Source organism: Helianthus annuus, chromosome 17, assembly GCF_002127325.2.
Source record: "Helianthus annuus cultivar XRQ/B chromosome 17, HanXRQr2.0-SUNRISE, whole genome shotgun sequence".
Classification (NCBI taxonomy): domain Eukaryota; kingdom Viridiplantae; phylum Streptophyta; class Magnoliopsida; order Asterales; family Asteraceae; genus Helianthus; species Helianthus annuus.
In genome coordinates this window covers 89,871,062-89,893,404 of record NC_035449.2, presented here as the reverse complement: position 1 = coordinate 89,893,404, position 22,343 = coordinate 89,871,062, and the positions used below count along the sequence as shown (strand labels likewise).

At 37.4% G+C, this 22,343-nt stretch overlaps 1 protein-coding gene across 2 annotated transcripts; it reads right to left on the bottom strand.

Annotated features, from left to right (window-relative positions):
• Window positions 1-1,008: 1,008 nt before the first annotated feature.
• Window positions 1,009-3,058, bottom strand: LOC110926450 (synaptic defective enhancer 1). Of its 2 annotated transcripts, none has more exons than XM_022170212.2 (3): window positions 2,777-3,058; window positions 2,257-2,532; window positions 1,009-2,179 (listed from the first exon to the last, which is right to left on the bottom strand). In XM_022170212.2, exons 1-3 carry the CDS (start codon window positions 2,870-2,872, stop codon window positions 1,244-1,246), a joined length of 1,308 nt encoding a protein of 435 aa, XP_022025904.1. In that variant the 5' UTR covers window positions 2,873-3,058; the 3' UTR covers window positions 1,009-1,243. The 2 variants fall into 2 exon arrangements, with proteins under 2 accessions (XP_022025904.1, XP_022025905.1); XM_022170213.2 differs by having other exon boundaries at window positions 2,257-2,529; window positions 2,777-3,044.
• Window positions 3,059-22,343: the final 19,285 nt, after the last annotated feature.

Genomic DNA, 22,343 nt, shown 5'->3' with positions numbered 1-22,343 from the left:
GTAGGCGCCATGCTGGATAAAAGTGATGTGGTCCCTGCCATGTGTGCATGGACTTGGGACCATACCTCTTCAGATTTTATGTTGCTGTGTTGCAGGTCAAAATTGACTGGCGGCTGTATTAGGGTTAGGAGCCGTGATTTTTTTTTTCTTTTCTTTTTTTTTTTCTAAAGGAGATAGAATTTGATTTGATATGATTTGATACCAAATCAGAACATAAAATTGTATTATTGAATAAAGGGGATTACAAAGGTCCCATATACAAATAATACTAATTACAATTGAATACTCTTTAACAATAAATAAACCAATAACTTAGTTTAACAATGTTGATCAACATCAGATTCTTGTTTAAAGTTAAACTCAAAATCACATATTTCTTGACCAACATGAATACCTTGTATAAAGTCAATCTCAATCACACGTATATTCATTCATCTTACAACGTTGTCTTGTTCAAAGTTAAACACAAACACTAGCACCTTCTTCATTTCACATTTTTCTTACCTAAAAAGTCTCTTTCATACCATACCAAAAGTAATTCGCTAAATTCTAACATGTTCTTTTACGAGATTTGTGTTGTTTTTGGCTTCTCAATAACAACCTTTGAAAACGTTGGAAAGCTGAAGTGTTTTAACTTTGATTCCTACACATTAATCATCTTATTATAAACATATTTTCCGAGTATACACCCTATTTTGCTTTTCTTCACAAACATAATTACCTAAGGCTTCAACTCCAGAATATAAACTCACATGTTACTTGAAAATGCTAACATTCCGCTTTCCGTGTAATTCTGAAAAACTAGAGATCGAATCCGAAAAACTAGACATTCTTCGTCCTTAGGCACAGACTGACAAATTCCTCTTCTTTCAAAATCCATCGACGTCATTGCCACGGCCATACATACACTGCCATGAACATGCGTCACAGCTGTGGCACCATTGAGATGCACTTACGCGACAAAGGTGATTAGTTCTCTCATGGAAATAGTAAAGAAGTCGCAACCAACGAACAAACAGACAAACAGGTATTAATTAAGAGCGGATGTTGAGGTTACAAGTACACAACAACGCCCAAGACAAACCGATACATAAAAACATAGCAACACCAGTCAAGAAAAACACAACTAGCATTGTCTACGGTCATTGCAGGCTACAACGGAGAGATCATAAACTAAAACCTCTCTCCCCGTCGCCACACATTAAAGCTTATTCTTAACAAGTAAACTGAAAATCCACACGAATCAATTAGACCATCCTCTTCCATTCAACCTATCCAACACACCGTTGAAATCAACGGTCTGTCCAGTCTCATCCATCCTCTGAATCACACTCATCACATGATCGCTTCGATACCCCATACTCACCAGTTTATCTATCACTTCACCATAGCGCATAAACTGCTGCGGTGGACGTGACATCATCCCACCACCACCACCGACGCCACTACTCCCCTGACTCGGATGTTGAACCCTTCCCGACACGTTATCATACACCATATACGCATCGGGCGGCACACCTGCGGCGTAAGCGTCACCTGGCTGCCCTCCATAACCAGGCTTCATCAGATGTTGTGGTGATGGTTGAGGCTGAGCTGTTCGGGCTGGTCCAACGTACGAGTAAGTCATTGGTTGGTTAGAGCCAGGCGGGGGCATGGCTGAGTATGTCATTTGCATTGGCATACTGTTTGGAAGCGGCTCAGGAGACGTGGGGTTCACAGGTGGTTTCGTCGGAAGGTACTGAGGGTAAACTTGAGGCGATGATGACCCTGTTTGCATCGTTGGCTGTGGCTGCACCTGTGGGATCCACTGCTGTCCGGGTTGCATTGTTGGCTGTGGCTGTGGGGTCCACTGCTGCGGATACTGCGATACCGACTGAACCTGTGGCTGCAGTTGAGCCTGCGGGTATTGGGTCGAACCAGGAGGCAAATAATAAGCCTGCGGTTGAGTCATCGGTGGTTGGGCGGCTGGGACCGGAGCGGGTTGGGGGGCTGGGACCAATGCTAATTGCTGACCATGGGATTCGTTCTTTCGCGTATCCGGTGTTGAAGACCGATCATCATTCTGCTGCGAGTTATGACTCGAAGACGATTCTTTTCGAGCGAGTTTTAGTTTCGCCAGTTCCTTTTGAGTGTCCGCAAGCTCTTGTTTATCCCTCAAAATCTGCACAGACCTGTTCACCTGCATCAACAACCATCCATCAACAACACGACCCGAGTTAGTTCTAAAATTGCAACTTTAATTAGAACCAAACTCACCTCTTGAAGATGTTTTTCGAGAAACTTAAGTTTGGCATCCGATTCTTCATGATCTCTGGTCAAATCGGACCGCATCTCCCCAATCGATTTATCAATGTTATAAGAATACAATTCCAACTGCGATAAACGCGAACTAAGACCCTCCAGAACCCGCATAACATTATCCGTGTGTTTCTTCATGGATCTCTCAACAGCCAAAATAATCACATCCTGATTATCAGAATCATCTGTCGAAAACACCGATGTTTTCGCCATTCTGCTTTTGTTAAATTCCTCCTATAATACACCAACAATTTCTCATTAAAACCCAAAATTTAAAAACCCCCTTTAATGTATATAACCAAAAAAAAAAAAAAAAATCAATTAATACACCAGTAGTTAATTTATTGTCAATTTGTCATCATATAACAAATCAGCTGATTGATCATTAAAACTCAAAAACCAAAAAACCCCTTTAATCTATTTACAAACAGATCAAAGAAACAACAAAATAAGTAAAGTTGAAGAACAGAGGATGTACTTTAGTGGCGATTGGAGAATTGGATTGATCTTGATTAGCGTAATCTTGGTAAGAAGAGAGGATATCATCGGATGCAAAATCAAAGCCAGAAGCCATACGACAAAAGAAGATCAGGTAGCAGGAATCGCCGAAATGAAACTAGGGTTTGAAGAGTTTTATATGGGTGAAGGTTTGTTTGGTGAAAATGTGAATTCAACCGAAGAATATATTGGGGTAAGAGCTTGGATAAGCATGCCACTGCATTGATTAAGCCATCTTCAACTCAATTTCCCTTTTCTTTTCTTTTCTTTTCTTCTACTTTAAAAAAATACATAAATAAAAAAAAAATCACCACATTATTCATATTTTTGGTATGTTACATGTGTCATAAACAAATTAAATCACTACTATAGTAAGTAGTACATTAAAATTACCGACCAAATTTTCCCTCTATACAAAACGCTTCTTTATATCACATTTTTGTCACGTCTCATCAATATAAAGTAAGTCTTGATGAAGTTTAAATCATACGCGAATAAGTGGTGAGTGTGTCATGTGATTTTCACGTAAATTATGAAGTTTTAAAAATAAATATTGTAACACATTTTAACACATGATAGATGGATATTATTTATATGGTGTTTCTTTATATGACGTTATCAATCTATCGAAAGAAGATACGGCACAACTATTTATGACCACTACGAAAAGATGGTTTAAATGATTAGTTTGCTACTCTGATTCATGATGCTGGTGGACAACCTTCCATGAGTTTTAAGTGCCCAAAATACATTCAAATTGGGTGTCTAAATGCTATAAACTTTATTAAAAGGTGAGAGTATGACTATTATCATGTCATATTTGCTTGTATTTACAAAACATGGTGGTAAAGGGTGGGGACTTCATCTAGGGGTGGATCTATAGTGAAGGTTATGAGTTCATCTAAACTCACTCGGTTTCAAATTTTTAGTAGTAATGTTAATAGAAATTTCTGAATGAACCCATAAAAGAAATTTGGGATGAACCCATACATAAGTTTTAGGGATGGCTAAGTGGTTAAGGCGTCCCCTTCCAGCTTAAAGGTTGTTCATTCGACTTCTGCTGGAGCCATTTTTTGTAGTCTCCTCTCTTAAAAAAAAATTAAAAAAAAATAACTAAACAACCCTAGGGTTTTATTTATAAAGCTGCGTCCCCATTCACAAATCCTTTTTCTGAGCTCCCTCCCTTCGACCCTACCTCAACCAAAGTACCAAATATCTAATTCTCTCAAGCAAATAGGAGCCCCAAAAAACGTTCAGACGACTTCTACACTTCCGGCCGTTTGGACTTCAATTTCGATACCTTCTTGAAATAATGAAGATAAACAAACATTTTCTAAACTTTTCAATCAATATGTTGTTGAACTAGAATGATTATATGAAAAATGTGAATGTAAATTAGACAATTAATGATTTTACATTGTTAATTTGTTGAATGTGTTTTGTTACTTTGTTGAACTTGAATGATTATGTGAACATGAAATAGACAATTAGTGATGTTAATTTGTTGAAACTTGAATTCGATATTTAGGTATGAAGAAAATTGACAACTTTTTCCAAAGACAGCCATCGAACCTTGAATCGTCATCTTCAAGCAGTAGACCTTTGAAAATAGATTTAAATGATCTTTCACGGGATCCTTCCGACAGAAACCCAATTTCATCTTATCACCAAAGCCAAAAAGATGAAAATAGAGTAACTTATTTGCTTAGAGGTCCATGTCAACCAAGAGGGCATGATTTTCCACAAACAGATTTTGGTGGTATATTAAGACGTTTTAAGCCAGAACGGTACGACGGTAAACATAGAAAGTGGTTAGAATATAGTATCATATAAGATAAAGCGTATCGCTTATATTGCTACTTGTTTAAGGAAAGTGGACAAAATGATGCATTTATAAGTGAAGGGGTACGGTGTTGGTATAGGATCTCAAGATTTGATACTCATGTTGGTAAATACAATAATTTTCATAATAAAGCATTTCAAAACGGGGAAGGCTTACTTAATGAAGCTCAAGCTATAAATGTGTGCCTTGAAAAACATACTAATAAGCAAAAAAATATATATATATAGAATCCGACTAAGTATTTGGGTTATACTTGCCAAAGTTTTGTTGAATGGTGGGTTACCTTTCCGGGGCCATGATGAGTCTGAAGAATCTCTCTATAAAGGATATTTCTTAGAGTTTTTAAAATTGTTTGGGGAAATCAATGAAGAAATTGGCAAGGTTATATTAAAAAATGCTCCGGAGAATAACCAAATGACGGCTCCGTCAATAAAAACAGAAATTTGTGATTATTTTCCATATTAGTTTATGAATCGAGGGATGTTTCTTAAAAGGAACACATGGATGTGGTTTTAAGATATGTTGATAAATTAGGATCTATGAAGGGGCGATTTATTAGGATTGTTCATGTTAAGGAAACAACCGCGTTATCTCTCAATTTGCAATTGATAAATTATTTGCTCGCTATAGTTTGAGTTTAAGTAGGGTTAGCGGCCAAGGATATGACGGTGCAAAAAAAAAAAAAAAAAAAAATTTCCGGTGAGTTTAATGGCTTGAAAACTTTGATTTAAAAGAAAATTATTTGGCATATTATGTTCATTGTTTTGCTCACCAGCTTCAGCTTGTTGTTGTAGCCTTTGCAGCCAAACATCATGAAATTTGTACTTTTTTATGAAGTATCAAATTTAATAAATGTTGTTGGTGCATCTTGCAAATAAATAGATTTGTTAAGAGAGAGTCAAAGAAAGAACTTGGAACTGCATCTAGAAGTTGAAACTGGGCGTGGACAGAATCAAGAACTCACAGTTGCAAGAGAGGGGAAACACGTTGGAGTACTCACGAAAAAAACGCTTCTCTGTTTGCTTGCATTATATCCTATTGTTATTGACGTGCTTGAATATAGAAACTTCGGGATCCGTTGGTGCTCATAAAAGTCAAGCACAAGGACTTCATATATACATACTAAGTTATGATTTTATATTTTATCTACATTTGATGAAGCACATTTTGGGAGTTACTAACGTTTTGTGTGAAGCTCTTAAAAGAAAGGATCAAGATATTATAAATGCAGTTGGGTTGGTTAGATCAACCAAATAAGAATTACAAAGGTATCGACTTGAAGGTTTCGACTCGCTTTTGAAATATGTCACATCCTTTTGTGAAAAATATGAGATTGAAATGGTTAGCATGGAAGATGGGTATGGTGACCTGAAATATCGAAGAAGGAAGACTAACTTCACCAATCGTCACCATTATGTGGTTAATAATTTCAACACGGTTCTCGATATGCAAATTCAAGAGCTTGGAAATCGTTTTAACGAGGTAACCACTGATTTGCTTTCGTTTATGAGTTCGGTGAGCCCGTGTTGTAATTTAGTGCCTTTAATAAACTAAACTTGCTAAAGTTGGCCAATATGTAACCATATGATTTCACTTTTGATGAAAAATGTCACACCCCCAAAAATCCACAAGCGGAGTATCACCGCAGGAGGCGTGACTAACCAGGATCCAGCCACCAATCATATTGAACAAGTTAATTAAACAAATAAAAGTCCAACCACACAATATAATTGGTGTTTAAAACAAGTTAATCAAATTCAAGACATCAGCGGAAGCATAAAGTTTAAAACCAAAGCATAAGTATAAAAGTTCAAATGTTAAACATGGAACTCAATAGTCCATGTCCCATAACGACTCCTACTCCCATGCAAGCTCCAGCTAAGCATCTAACGACCTGCAAGGCATATAACAATGAGTCAACAACAGAGTTGAGCGAGTTCACAGTTGGTGTTCATTTTAGAGTTGTTCCAAAACCATAAGTTCATTCGTAAACCATGAGTTAACCAATTCCTTGTTTCCCAAACCATAACTAGAATGATTATATGAAATGTGAATGTAAATTACACAATTATTGATTTTACATTGTTAATTTGTTGAATGTGTTTTGTTACTTTGTTGAACTTGAATGATTATGTGACATGAAATAGACAATTAGTGATCTTAATTTGTTGAAACTTGAATTCGATATTTAGGTATGAAGAAGAATGACAACTTTTTCCAAAGACAACCATCGAACCTTGAATCGTCATCTTCAAGTAGTAAACCTTTGAAAATAGATTTAAATGATCTTTCATGGGATCCTTCTGACAGAAACCCAATTTCATCTTATCACCCAAGCCAAAAAGATGAAAATATAGGAACTTATTTGCTTAGAGGTCCATGTCAACCAAGAGGGCATGATTTTCCACAAACAGATTTTGGTGGTATATTAAGACGTTTTAAGCCAGCATGGTACGACGGTAAACATAGAAAGTGGTTATAAAGGATATTTCTTAGAGTTTTTAAAATTGTTTGGGGAAATCAATGAAGAAATTGGCAAGGTTATATTAAAAAATGCTCCGGGGAATAAACAAATGACGGCTCCGTCAATAAAAAAAGAAAGAGTAAATTACAAGTTTTGTCCTTTATGTTTGTCCTAAATTTCAGGCGCTATCCTTTATCTTTAAAATTGATGAGTTTTGTCCTTAATGTATCAAAATCCTACACGTTATGTCCTTTAGGGCAAACCCAGTTAATCTTTTTTGTTAAATCTTATCATGTGCAAGACACATGAGGGCATCTTTGTAATTTCATTTTTTTTAAAATTTATGTAATTAACTTAAAATAAATACCCACCCTCTTCAAAAGTTACAAACAATCATCTCTCTTTCTACCCTCTCTTCAAAAGTTACAAACAATCATCTCTCTTTAAAATTGTGGGGTCTATGTGACCAGATTTAACAATGAAAATTAACTGGGTTTGTCCTAAAGGACATAACGTGCAGGATTTTAAAACATTAAGGACAAAACTCATCAATTTTAAAGGTAAAGGACAACGCCTGAAATTTAGGACAAACATAAAGGACAAAACTTGTAATTTACTCAAAAAGAAATTTGTAATTGTTTTCCATATTAGTTGATGAATCGAGGGATGTTTCTAAAAAGGAACACATGGATGTGGTTTTAAGATATGTTGATAAATTAGGATTTGTGAAGGGGCGATTTATTGGGATTGTTCATGTTAAGGAAACAACCGCATTATCTCTCAAATATGCAATTGATAAATTATTTGCTCGCTATAGTTTGAGTTTAAGTAGGGTTAGAGGCCAAGGATATGACGGTGCAAAAAAAAACATTTCCGGTGAGTTTAATGGTTTGAAAACTTTGATTTTAAAATAAAATTCTTTTGCATATTATGTTCATTGTTTTGCTCACCAGCTTCAGCTTGTTGTTGTAGCCTTTGCAACCAAACATCATGAAATTTGTACTTTTTTATGAAGTATCAGATTTAATAAATGTTGTTGATGCATCTGGCAAATAAATAGATTTGTTAAGAGCAGTGTTGTAAAAGTCGCTAGGCGGTCCCTAGTCGGCCGAATGGGGAGTTGGGACTAATCGGAGTACTCGGAGAGTACTCGGGGAGTACGCGGACATGGTAACTATAAAGAAAATTAATTGTTATATATTATATATATGTTAAAATAAGCATAATTCATGTCAACTGAGTATAATTTAAAATGAAACATGTTTAAAGTTCAAATATTCTGAATACAAGTCCGAATAATCTGAGTACAAGGTCGAGTAGTCCGAGTACAAGGTCGAGTAGTCCGAGTACAAGGCCGAGTAGGCCGATGTTGACCGATTTTGACTAATTAAAAGTCAACAAACCACGTTGACCGCCTAGACCGACTAGGCCGACTCTTTCCGACTACGTCCGACTAGGCCCCGACTTGGCCGACTAGGCGCCGAGTTTGACCGAGTTTGACCGAGACCGACTAATTGAGTCCGCCTAGGAGGAAGTCGCCTCGGAGGGGTTCCGAGGACCGAGTACTCGCCGAGTACTCGGCCTTGGAATCCGACTTTTACAACACTGGTTAAGAGAGAGTCAAAGAAAGAACTTGGAATTGAATCTAGAAGTTGAAACTGGGCGTGGACAGAATCAAGAACTCACACTTGCAACTTGCAAGAGCGGGGGAAACACGTTGGAGTTCTCATGAAAAAAACGCTTCTCTGTTTGCTTGCATTATATCCTATTGTTTTTGACATGCTTTGTCACACCCCGAAATATCAGAGCTGGCGTGACTGGACCGGTATCTTCATTGCACAGCGGAAGCAAATAAGCTAAGACTTCTAGAAAATGAAAGCCGCTAAGTACTCGAATTACCATGGGTTCTCCTATTCCAACCGTTCCATAGTTTTGAAAATGCAACCTGAGAAAGAACATGCAAAAAAGTCAACATAAAGTTGAGCGAGTTCATAGTTTGTTTTAAAAAGATTTTAAACAAATCTTTTTGTATACCGGTTTAAAAGCTGTGGAGAAAATTTAGTAAAATCAGTTTCTTGGCATGTTATATGAAAACTGTGGGTCTAGCCCACAAGAGTCTTCGTGCATTGCATGAGAGAGAATGGGTCGAGCCCAAAAGAGTATTTGTAAGCAGGACCAACACGTCCTCTTACTTGTACATAAGTTGAAAACATTATCAAAGTTTGTAAATACATGTATTATGAGTTTGCATCAAATGAATATTAAAAACATTTGAAAGTTATAGTGTTGTAAGTTGGTATGTAAAGCGTCTATGAACATGTTGATCATTAATGTTTCGCGAGTACATTAATATATGCGACGACATAGGAGGTACTCAACCCGCGTAGGCAATTTTTAGTGTCGAATCACCTCGACTGGGACACAACAGCACTCTAAGTGGTCACCCATGGACCGTGAGTGGGGCTCGCCCGTACCCATTAGATCTAACCTTTGTTCCTTGGTCCTCAAAAGGATTAATGGCACCTTAGTTACAGCCTATGCTCACATGATCTAAGAGTTCATTCCATAACTTAATCATACCGAAGTTTGACATGTATTTCCCCCCGAAAGTTGTAAACCGAAACGTTGAAAGAAAAAGGGGACATGATCTCACTGAGTTGTCTCGTTTTTCGTACGCAGGCCAACCCAGTCCCGTTGTTGTAACTAGGACATTCTCGTCTCTTGTCATGAAAATCATGCACGCTTTGTAAAACCGGTATGTTTGTATAAATTGTTCGTAAACTTTTCGAGTTCGTTGAAATTTATTTGCAACATAGTTTATAAATATGTGTTTTCGTTCATCGAAATAGTGTTTTCTTTTGCAAAAACTTGCATGTCTTTCCACCCCCGAAAACATTTATAAAAATGTAAAACAATAAAAAGTGGGGGTTATGAACTCACCTTGACATTCCCGTGCAAAACTAGCTTAGCATGATTCCGTAGTGTCGTTCCAGGAACGTGAATTAGCTAGCATGCAACGATGACATTCCTACGAAGGAATACTTATAAGTTTCTAATAAGACAGCGTAATTAAGCTACGTGTCCGAGCTCTACCGAATCGTTAATCATACGATTCGATGAAAGTGTTGTTATCTTTAGGGAAATGGTAATGTTATCCTCATTTAATCCCATTTAAAGCTGGTGACATTTACCAAGTCCTAGGAACACTTAGTGTTCTAGAGGTTAAGGATATATATTTATATAAAAATATATAAATATATTAATGAATCGTATTAGTCTTTATATACGTTGACGGATCATAATACAACTCATCATAGTGTTTTATATGTATATATATGTAGGTAAACGCAAATGTATACGTATATAAACGTCGTGTCTTGTGGATAATTATCAAAAATAATTATATAGTTGTTGCTTGTTAGGCTCGGCTCCATTTGTTTGTTATCAAAACGGCACGGATAATAATGTGCTGAAGTCGTTCGGTAATGTATTATATGCCGTTTAGGCGTTCGAAATAAATATAAATACTTATATTTATTTTTTGAAAAATTTCCGAGCGCCGAGACGTTTGAAATAAATATAAATTTTTATATTTATTTTATACAAGTTGTGAGTTTTGTTAATTAGTGACTCGTGTTGTAAAACATCACCAAAATAAGTATACTTTTATACTTATTTTATAAAAATAATTTGAACCTCGATGAACGTCGTTTTTGGAATATAAAATACATTCGTATTTTGGATTTTTATAAAAATCGGGCAGAGTTTCCTCTGTTTTTGGACGATCCCGACAATCGAGTGTCGATATTTTTATCAAAACTCACTCAACAATTCAACAATTATTCAATCAACTCACGCAATATATGATAGCTTTTCATCAAATACGCCAAAATAAAATGTAAATAGTCGCTAATGGTATCGGTCGAGCTCGATTCGCGTAGTCTAAAATCTAAAAAAAAAAACGATATCAATCTAAAACTAATTTTCGCGTCGTTAACTTTACCGGGTCGCGTGCGGACTGGTTTTGACCATCTTTGACCGAACTGTTGAACAGTTGACCCGAGTTAACTCGGGTGTTGACCGAGTCAACCCGTTGACTGTTTTGACCATAGCTGACCCGAACCTCGAACCTGTCGAACCGAGGTGAAACCTGAACCGAACTGAACCAAGTCAAATCGAGTTGAACCATCACTGAATCAAATCCGAACATGCTGAATCGAGATACCTGTTTGACCTGAAACGATCTGTTGACCAATGTGGACCACCTTTGACCAGCGTTGACTGAACCCGAAGGAGACCCGAACACAAATTTCTACCAGATCTAAACCTGAACATCATCAGTGACATCTTTCACACCCGAACTTCATCGGAACCAAAACAAAGCATGAATCTCCATCAAGAAGTGACCCGAAACAAACCTAAAACCGAACGAACCGTGACCCGAGACCCGAATTTTTGACTGAATCTGGTTCATAACACTCGAACCGACATCAGAACTGAACCGAGCTTTTTAGGTCCACGCAGCCACGCCATCAACCACCGCCACCGCTGGAATTTCTGCCGTCGATTGACATCGCCACCACGGTCGGCCCATCTTCTCTCTCTTTCCGCTTCCCCTTTTCTCCGATCTCTCTCTCTGTCCGCTCCACCCCCTCTCTCTCTCCAGTTGCTCCCAACTTCTCTATGGTTCCTCTCTCTCCCTACTCTGCTCTTCGCCGCCGTACGCCACCACCAGATGGTGGTGGCCAACCGTGTACTTGAGGAGAATGGAAGCTGTGAGGTTGGTTTATGAAGGGAGGTGTATAAGGGAAGAGGTTTTTGAGAGTTAGGGTTTCTCAAACAAGATGAAGAAGGAGAGCAGAGGGAAATCGGTTGTGGGCATGTTTGGTATCTGTGTTTTCAAAAAAATAAGGGTAAGGTTATAAGTAGTAATATATATCTAGGGTTTTGGCTTAATGGGCTTGGGCCCATGGCCCACAAGCCCAATCTCGTGTTTCAAGTGGCCCGTTCGTATCTCTAGAGTCCATTAACGCACCCGAGTGTCTCAAAAATGTCGTAAATTATTGTTTCAAAATCAAAAGACGTAAAACAATGTCGGTAGTCACGTTTGACGCGTTCGTTCGTCGCTTATGGTAAAAATCGCGTAAAATGCGGTGTTTGTCGTTTTTAATCAATTTTTCGATCCGATTTCGACTACGGTTATTAAAATTTAGTTACCAGGTTAAATATTTCATAAAAATATCATATTTGTCGGCGTTGTTTGTATTTTGTTTGGTTTCTGTTCGTTTTCGTTTAATATCCAACGATTTCTCCGCAGATTGTCATACACACACTGTAAAGTCGATTAGGCGTTCCAAGATAGTCCAACGGACTAATTAAGTTAATTTGCGTCGTGATAACTTTTTATTATCGCTTTAATCATTTGTTAATCGCGTAATTAGAGGTCGTTAATTACCGGTTGCAGAAATTTTGTCTTTGAAATTTAGACTATGTTATCTCCTTTAAGTTTTGACGTTCCTAGGTATGTCCGAATAATGCCAAAGTGAATGACCGTGTAATCGAATCAAGACTTATTCGGATTACGTGAACATAAGGACATTTTGCATCAATAAAAACCCAATGGTTCAACTGAGTTTATTCCAGAAATCGATGTCAAGTGAACAAGGCGTAGTGATACTATCACCAATGTGAGTATGTTTACAAGGTTCAACAAAAGTGGAATTTCGACCAATAGAATTCCAAATGAACGTTCACAATATGCAAATCAATTTTTGAAACAATAGAATTCACTACCAACGGAAACTTGCGTTGGTTGTTGTATGAGTGAAACTCGAATTTTTCAAATAAATAGAATCGTAAAATGATTTGTCAACTATTGAACCAAATAATAAATAAGATAAAATCAACGTGTTGACATTGTTGAGTTGCAAGGATACACCGAAATGAAATACAACTGAACATGGTGTATCATCGTCTTAATACATAGTTGCATTAAGACTACTTAAATGATGTGTCAAACGAAAAGCATATATAATTTCGCATGAGACGGTTGATCGTGATTAGCACAAGCTACAAGTTTATAACGACGCCACAAGGTGTCGCAGTGATTGAAATAATTCAATAATAGCGGTGATCGAACAAGTATCACCTGTGTTTGAAGTCAAATGAAAGGTTCATCGGAGTAAATCTGAATATTTATTTCAAACAAATCTCGTGGGATTTTCAACTGAAAACGAAACAAATAAACAATGTTTTCGAGTAAAGATGAAAAGCAATGAATATCACCAAAATGTCCGCTCGATGATGAAAGATCCGTTAAGAGGCACACCGAAATATGACATGAACTTGTGTACCATTGTCTTAACACACAATTGTATTAAGACTGATTTAATACGATAAATCAACAAGGCGGATTTAATATAATTACAAATAAATAAATAATTAAATCCGTACATGATGTGAGCAATGAGATTAGCGCAAGCTTCAAACTTGTGAAAAACGTCACCACAAGGTGATCGTGATCAGAGAAGCGATTCAACGAAGTCGAAGATCAAACAAGCATGTTATGGTTCAAAGCAAATGAAGTGCTTGTTGGGATTATTTCGAATATGATGGCCTCAATCCATCATACAGAATCTTGAATCGAATATATATTATGAGCAAGTTCAATCAATTGAACTTGGTTGAAGTATAATCCAACAATGAGTTCATGTATCAATAAGAAAGTTTCGACATGGCCACAACGAAGACCATGTGTGCCACTCAAAAGAAAATGAATTTTCCAAGAAATCCATTGACTCGATACCAAAGAGTCAAAATTTTGCAATAATACGGGTCGTTTAGATCACAAAAGAGTGAGTATAGCGAAATAATATTTGAACTTGATAAAGCAACAACTCTAATTGAAGCCACATGCGTAACAAACAACGCATGTGTAAAATATGAATTCATCAATAAACGAAGCAAATCGAGTGTTTCGCTATTATGAAAAAAAAAATTCTCGTGATGCAATGACCATTAGGGGGAGTAGAAATGCGAAAATCAACTCACTATATGCAAGAAGTCAAGATTTCAACAAAGAAATTTAAGGACTTTACCTGGAATTTCGTGTGATGACCAGTTGTTGGGTGACATTACCATGGAATGTCGAACATAGCGTAATCGCCATAAATGAAATAGGGGGATGCAAAGACATGTGACTTCTTTTGCAGCGCCAACAATTGTGAGTCTCTTCAGACTAAGCATCGATTGTTGTGAAATCTTGTTTTGACGTACCTCAGCGTGACTCGTGTTATTTGCAGGATCACGTGGCAAAGTACTTCATTTCGGTTGTTGTTCTCCCGCTATCGAGATTAGCATTGTTGTCGTCGTGCCCATTTGTGTTTTCCCCAAGGCCTTGCCTCGAAAGTCGTGTGTGATGTACTTCGACGTCCGCTGACGTATAGTTTAAGTTTCACGTGTATTCACGCATTAGCGTTTCGTTCCGCGTGGTTACCTGCTCGGGTAATTAAAATAGCATAGACAATATAGATAATGGCGTTTGCCCGAGTTGTTAGTCACGGTTTCTAAGTGAGGACCTTTAATGAATTTCGACATAAGTTTCCAAGGGTCCTAAATGCATGTTATCAAAACCCTCCAGGTTTTGCTTACTGTGTGTAATCGTTTCGTGTATCGTGTATCAACTCAACACTAGTGTATTTTTTTTAAAACCAAAACTGTTGACTCATTGTTTTTGGCAACTGTTGGAAACCCATATTCGAGTCCTAGGCGTTCTGTATGAATTCAAAGACTTAACAATCTAAGTTCCCAGAGGAAAGTGAGGTTAGAGCCTAGGTATCTCTACAGAAACCTAATTCGCTAAAACCTATAGCTCTGATACTAATCTGTCACACCCCGAAATATCAGAGCTGGCGTGACTGGACCGGTATCTTCATTGCACAGCGGAAGCAAATAAGCTAAGACTTCTAGAAAATGAACGCCGCTAAGTACTCGAATTCCCATGGGTTCTCCTATTCCAACCGTTCCATAGTTTTGAAAATGCAACCTGAGAAAGAACATGCGAAAAAGTCAACATAAAGTTGAGCGAGTTCATAGTTTGTTTTAAAAAGATTTTAAACAAATCTTTTTGTATACCGGTTTAAAAGCTGTGGAGAAAATTTAGTAAAATCAGTTTCTTGGCATGTTATATGAAAACTGTGGGTCTAGCCCACAAGAGTCTTCGTGCATTGCAAGAGAGAGAATGGGCCGAGCCCAAAAGAGTATTTGTAAGCAGGACCAACACGTCCTCTTACTTGTACATAAGTTGAAAACATTATCAAAGTTTGTAAATACATGTATTATGAGTTTGCGTCAAATGAATATTAAAAACATTTGAAAGTTATAGTGTTGTAAGTTGGTATGTAAAGCGTCTATTGTCACACCCTGCTAGTTGCGGAAGCGTGTTGCGTGTGACGTAAGAAAGGTAATCATTGCATCCAATCACGTATCACCGGCTCAAGACTTGTTTCCTGAAATACATGTAGTTTTAAAAAGTCAACAAAAGTTGAGCGAGTTCATGCAGTTTTTGTTATCATATGTAATCGTAGTATTCATGAAAATGAAATCTTGTAATCGTAGTATTCATGAAAATGAAATCTGGTAATCATGGTATGTTCTGATTCATACATGGAGTCTGTTAAGGATCTATCAGTGGGTAGCGAGCCCCTGACATAATGTACCATAAGTAAATAACCAAACCGAGAACACTTTGTCATCATTTGGGATCACAAAAGCACTCCAGGGTATACCAACCAGGAGTGGGGCGTGCCTCAAGCCCAATAGATCTACACCTTTTGCACCTTGGTCACTAAGTGATTAATGGTTACTAATGTTATCTCCCTACTTATGCACATTGATCATGTTATCTACTACTCCGTAACTAACATACCAATAGTTTTAGCATGTATTTCCCCTCGATGTTTTTGAAAACAAAACATTGAAAACAGTGAAAGGAGGGACATGAACTCACAAGTTTGCATTCCATGTCTTATGATATCGAAGTGAGCGTCCGTACGTGTCAATAACCTACATGTGTACTAATATCGTTAGACACTAGGTCTTTCGGACCTCATACAAGTTGTTCATCTTGAATTCTTTATTATGTTCTCGTTTGTCATTTTTGGAACAACTTTGTATTTTAGAGCGTTGATAGTTTACTCGCTCGATTGTTATGTGTATACATGTATTCTATTCGTATTGAATTCATAAGCGTATTCATGTATTCTATGTGTATTGACTTATGTGTGATCGACTTCGTTCTTCACACGTCCTCGTGCAGTGCACGCATGTCATTGAGCCTTTGCTCATGTCATTGGGCCGAGCCCATGTCATCTATGTTATCGTATCTAACCATGTTTTAATGTTATTGGGCCGAGCCCATGTCATTGGGCCGAGCCCATGTTATCTATGTTATTGGGCCTAACCCATGTTTTATTGTTATTGGGCCGAGCCCATGTTATATTGCCATTGGGCCCTAGCCCATGTATTAAGGAATTTGGGCCTAGCCCATTACTAACTTTGATAGGCCCAGTTCTAACTTTATGAGTCCATTAACATAATCTTGCAATTTTACCAAAATGTTACCAAGTAGCAAACTTTAAATAAGTTCATTTTTTTTCTATGAAAAATACACGGTAAATTTAATAGTTTTCGACTTTCCGTATTCGTGTTATAGGTCACTTACATATGTGCTCGTTTAAACGTCCAAAATATGTTATTTTAGACTCGACTTCGTAGTAACTTGTTTACGGTGTCGATGCGCCCAAATTGTCGTCATCAAGTGTTATGTATTTCCATTTCGGCCATTTTATATAATTGTCCGATTTTACTAGCATTTCTTGGACCATGTAGGAACATGTTTGTGTCTTTATTTTGATCACCCTATAGGTATCTAATACATACACATATATAGCACATATACACATACTTGATATGTCTCAAAATATATAATTTTTCTTACCAAAAATTATACTCACACATTGTTATATTTTTACCCATTTATTTTTGTAAAAAAAAATAAGTTTAAGTTCATAAGAACTTCTTGAATATTTAAACCTTAAATATTCTCATCAAAGTTTCCGTAATGACGTTTAAGACCACTAATCGCGTTTAACATTGTTAATCACCCTTTAATCCCATTTTTAATCGCGATTAGATTTTTAGAAAAAATTCGCCATAGTTTCCCCTAAACTATGACGTTTCCCACGTTATAAAACGCGTTTAAATCATGTTTAAACACATAATCATAATCAATTTCCAAATCAAGTTTCATTACACCAACTTTGCATCCATGATTTATACACTTTTCCTCCTTATTTCCATGGACTTTTATAAGTATATTTTCTTTAACAACTTGGTTAAAAATAATGAAGTCTTCACATATTTATTAGGACCTTAAAGACACCATTTTCATTATATTTTCTAATCAAAATCTCCTCTTTAAACTCTTGTTTCTTTATGAAATCTTTTAAATACATAATTAGTTCATGGAAGTGAGTATGATGATCTTACAAGATTTAAACATATTCATGTTTAAATCATATATTTATGTTCATCATGGTAAGATGAACACAAATATAAAATACTACATGATATTAACAACATGATCATCATAAATATAACCTTTAACTCACTAATATTAACAAAAATAACATAATCATCATGAACACATGAACATATTAACACTAAACAACATAAATCAACACATAATATATTCATATTTAGTGTTTATTAGCTTTGTGTTTAGGGTTTTTGATTATGTTTAGTTTTAAATTCAAGATAATCAACTTGTACAATAATAATCTACTAATAATATGGATCATAAATATGGTGATAAGAAGACTCACAAAGTGCACAAGCTAGATTAGATAATAAGAAGAAATATTAAGCTCCAAATATGCTCCTAATGATGCTCCATGTATAACCTTTGCATAAGTGATCTTGTAGTGGCTAGAATGTGAGTGAATATGGTATTCTAATGTGGTTTAATTGTGGTGATTTGGTGCCCTATTTCCAGCCGTGAATGAGAGAAGAAACAAAAGGGTTTTTGTTGCAAGTTTTGATAAGAAATAAAGGTAAGTTTAGGTTATAATGATCATACTTCCCTTAGTCAAAACTTCATGTCACAAGGCCATACTTAAGACCTTACCTTCTTTGAAAATGTTGGGCAAATTGGTGAGGCCACATGGGCCCACCATGAACGTAAGTTAGAAAGGGGGAAAAGGTTGTGTTAATTTTTTTTTTATAAACTTAATAAACATGTGATAATATTTGTTAATTTGCTAGATATTTTAGTCATTAGTTTAAATAGGGTTTAATGGTAGTTTAGGCTTTCAATAAGTCCAACTAATTTATTAGTTTAATGGGTATTAATTTTGAATGGCAAAAATGCCACTAGTTTACTCGTCGGTTCGGTACCGGGTGATATATTAGAGGTGTAATATAGTACCGGGAGCTATGGTTTTAAATTATCATTGATGCTATGACATTTATTTAGGGTGCTTACGACGCCAAAATATGGTTAACTAGTTCGCTAGACTAGTGTAAGTTGCATTTTGATACCTTAAATGCTTTCCGTTTAGGCGTCGGCTATTTTACGGCACTTTTGCGTCGTACCGACGAAGTTTTGTCGCAAGTTGTTATTCCACCGTCAAGTGATGCATGAAGTGATTTCGAGTTCCAAACTTAGCTTAACTAGTTCACTAGAGTTTCCATTTGGTTGCTACGATGACGGAAATTTTGCTTACTAGTTCGTCGAGTTGCTAACGACTAGTTTAGTGCATAGCGGCGTAACGCCGGAAACTTGTGATTATGAACATTTCTTTGGTATCATCTTATTGTTTTAGTGTGCTTTTCATCAATTGACATTATTCCGAAGTCCCGGAAATGCTTTGTTATAGGTTCGGACGCGTTAAAAATACTATATTTTAAGCCGAAACGGACATTTTTAAGGTTAGGGCGTCATACCGGAAAGCCTTGTTTCTTTGCAAGATGTATTTTCTTAATAATGTTTTCTCATATAAATGGACTCAGTTATGTTATCCGAGTGTCATTTTTCAGTGTTTCGGTCTGATTTCACGGTTTGCTGGCATGAATAGTGTAACTGTGAATAGTGCACGCAGCACTTTCTACCAACACTTTTAGGACATTGTTTGTTTGGTTTCGCATTACGACGAAAACCAACATATGTTTTAGCTTTGTTTTCTTGTCCTAACACTGTTATCCAATATACGACACAGTTACGTTATTAAATTACGCTAGATGCATGAGATTTAGAAATATAAATAGTGATTAGATTGTACGGAATTACCAGTTATTTGCCAGTTGTCACATTCTCCCCCTGTTAAAAAGAATTTCGTCCCGAAATTCAAGTTGAGCCATCCTTTGTAGGAGTCTTCTTAAACAGGTGGGGATATTTTGCCTTAATTTGATCTTCACGTTCCCATGTGTACTCGGGTCCGTGACGTGAATTCCAGCGGACCTTGACTAGTTCAATATTACTTCTCCTTGTCTTGTGGACCTTCCGGTCCATAACCTCAACGAGTTCTTCGGTAAGCTGGAGCGTGTTGTCTACATGAATTTCATCCGCTGGAATTATAACTGTATTAACGGTCGGACTTTTCTTGAGATTCGACACATGAAATGTGTCGTGTACATTACTGAGTTCTTCTGGCAGTTTCAACTTGTACGCGACGGTACCGATCTTTTCTAGAATCTCAAATGGCCCAATGTATCTCGGATTTAGTTTTCCGCGTTTCCCGAATCTAGCTACGCCTTTCCAAGGCGAGACTTTTAGTAAGACTTTGTCTCCGACCTCGAAGGATAATGGTTTACGTCTTTTGTCCGTGTAGCTCTTTTGTCTATCACGAGCCACTTTGATACGGTCTCATATCTTTGATATCTTATCATTAATCTCCCGGACTGGTTCTGGGCCAATGAGTCGTTTGTCTCCGACTTCCACCCAACACAGCGGTGATCGGCACTTTCGTCCGTATAAAGCTTTGTATGGAAGGCTTTAATGCTTGTGTGATAATTGTTATTATAGGAAAACTCCACCAGCGGTAAATGAGTATCCTAGTTTCCACCCAAATCCATCACACAGGCGCGAAGCATGTCCTCCAAAGTTTGGATGGTTCGTTCGCTTTGGCCATCGATTTGCGGATGGAATGCCTTGCTTAGAAAAAAAAAAAGAGATCCAAACGAGGTTTGAAAGGATTGCCAAATCCTTGACACGAAGCGACCATCTCGGTCAGAGATTATTGAAACATGCACTCCATGATCTGCCACAATCTCTCTAAGGTAGAGTTCAGCTAACTCCTTGGTACTGTCTTTCTCGCGAATCGGTAAGAAGTGAGCTGACTTGGTTAATCGACCAACGATAACCCAAATCATGTCATGACCTCGAGAGGTCTGTGGTAGTTTTGTGATGAAATCTATTGATATCTGTTCCCATTTCCAATTGGAATCTCGAGTTGCTGTAATAAGCCAGACGGCTTTTGGTATTCGTCCTTGACCTTTGCACAAGTGAGGCATTTCCCAGCATAGGTCGCAATATCTCCCTTGAGATTAGGCCACCAATAGTATTCTTTTAAGTCTTGATACATTTTATCTGGATCCTGGATGTATTGAATATTTTGGATTGGGTGTTTTATCCAGCACCAAGTCTCATAGACCGCCTAAATATGGAATCCAAATCCTTCACATGAAATATAAAGTGTCATCTTTGCTCATTTCCCTATGTTTTTCTAATCCTCACAAGGATTCTGCTTGGATGTTTTCCGGCTTTAGAGCTTCCTGTTGTACATCGTGCACTCGAGTTGTAAAGTTTGTCTGGATTGTCAACTCTAAAGCCCGTACTCGTAATGTTCTAACTCTGTCTTTCCGGCTTAAAGCATCCGCTATAACGTTTTCCATTCCCCGGATGGTACTTGATTTCACAGTCGTAGTCATTCAACAATTCTACCCATCGCCATTGGCGCATGTTTAATGTTGAAGACTTTTATGGTCTGTGAATATGGTACGCTTAGTACCATAAAGATAATGGCGCCAAATTTTTAAAGCGAATACCACTGCACCCAATTCCAGGTCATGAGTGGTATAGTTCTTTTCATGAACTTTTAACTGCCGCGACGCGTACGCAATGACTCTTTCACGTTGCATTAACACGCAACGCAAACCTTGACGCGATGCATCACAGTACACCACGAAGTCATCGGTACCGTCCGGGAGTGATAAGATTGGCGCTTGACATAGTTTATCCTTAAGCAATTGGAATGCCGTTTCTTGTTTTTTTCCAATCGAACTTTCTATCCTTTTGAGTGAGTGAGATTAGCGGCTGAGAAATTTTAGAAAAATTCTCAATGAATCTTTGATAGTATCCCGCTAAACCCAGAAATTGTCTTACTTCTGTTGGGGTCTTTGGAGTGTTCCAGTTCGTTATGGCCTCTATCTTAGCTGGATCAACATGTATTCCATTCTCGTTCACCATATGGCCGAGCAGTTGTACTTCGCAATTCCAAAACTCACATTTTGAGAACTTGGCATACAATTGTTCTTTCTTAAGCAACTCCAGAATAGTTCTCAAGTGTTGTTCATGTTCCGCCTCTGTTCGTGAGTATATTAAAATGTCATCAATGGATACGATCACGAACTTATAGAAGTATGGTTTACATACCCAATTCATCAAATCCATAAATACAGCGGGAGCGTTTGTTAAGCCGAAAGACATAACAAGGAACTCGTAATGCCTATAGCGAGTCCTAAACGCTGTCTTAGGAATGCTTTCCTCTTGAATCCTGAGTTGATGATATCCGGATCCTAGATCAATCTTGGAATAAAAGTTGGAACCTTGTAATTGATCGAACAAGTCGTCGATCCTCGGTAAAGGATACCGATTCTTGATAGTTAGCATGTTTAGTTCCCTGTAATCTATTCTCCTTCGAAAGGTTCCATCCTTCTTCTTGACAAATAACACCGGAGCTCCCCAAGGCGAGAAACTCGGTCTAATAAATCCCTTGTCAAGCAGTTCCTGCAACTGAGTGAATAATTCTTGCAACTCAGAGGGTGCCAGTCTATATGGAGCTTTTGCCACCGGTGCCGTTCCTGGCACTAGGTCGATACGGAATTCCACTTGTCGTTGTGAAGGTAGTTCCAGCAAGTCTTCTGGAAAGACTTTGGGATATTCCCTTACCACAGAGATGTCTT

Bases quoted from the DNA above. Each gene is read 5' to 3' on its own strand.
- LOC110926450 (XM_022170212.2), bottom strand. From the start codon at position 2,872: ATGGCTTCTGGCTTTGATTTTGCATCCGATGATATCCTCTCTTCTTAC. The intron at 2,533-2,776 runs GTACATCCTCTG...GGTGTATTATAG, and splicing joins ATTCTCCAATCGCCACTAAA to GAGGAATTTAACAAAAGCAG. The intron at 2,180-2,256 runs GTGAGTTTGGTT...TTGTTGATGCAG, and splicing joins TCGAAAAACATCTTCAAGAG to GTGAACAGGTCTGTGCAGAT.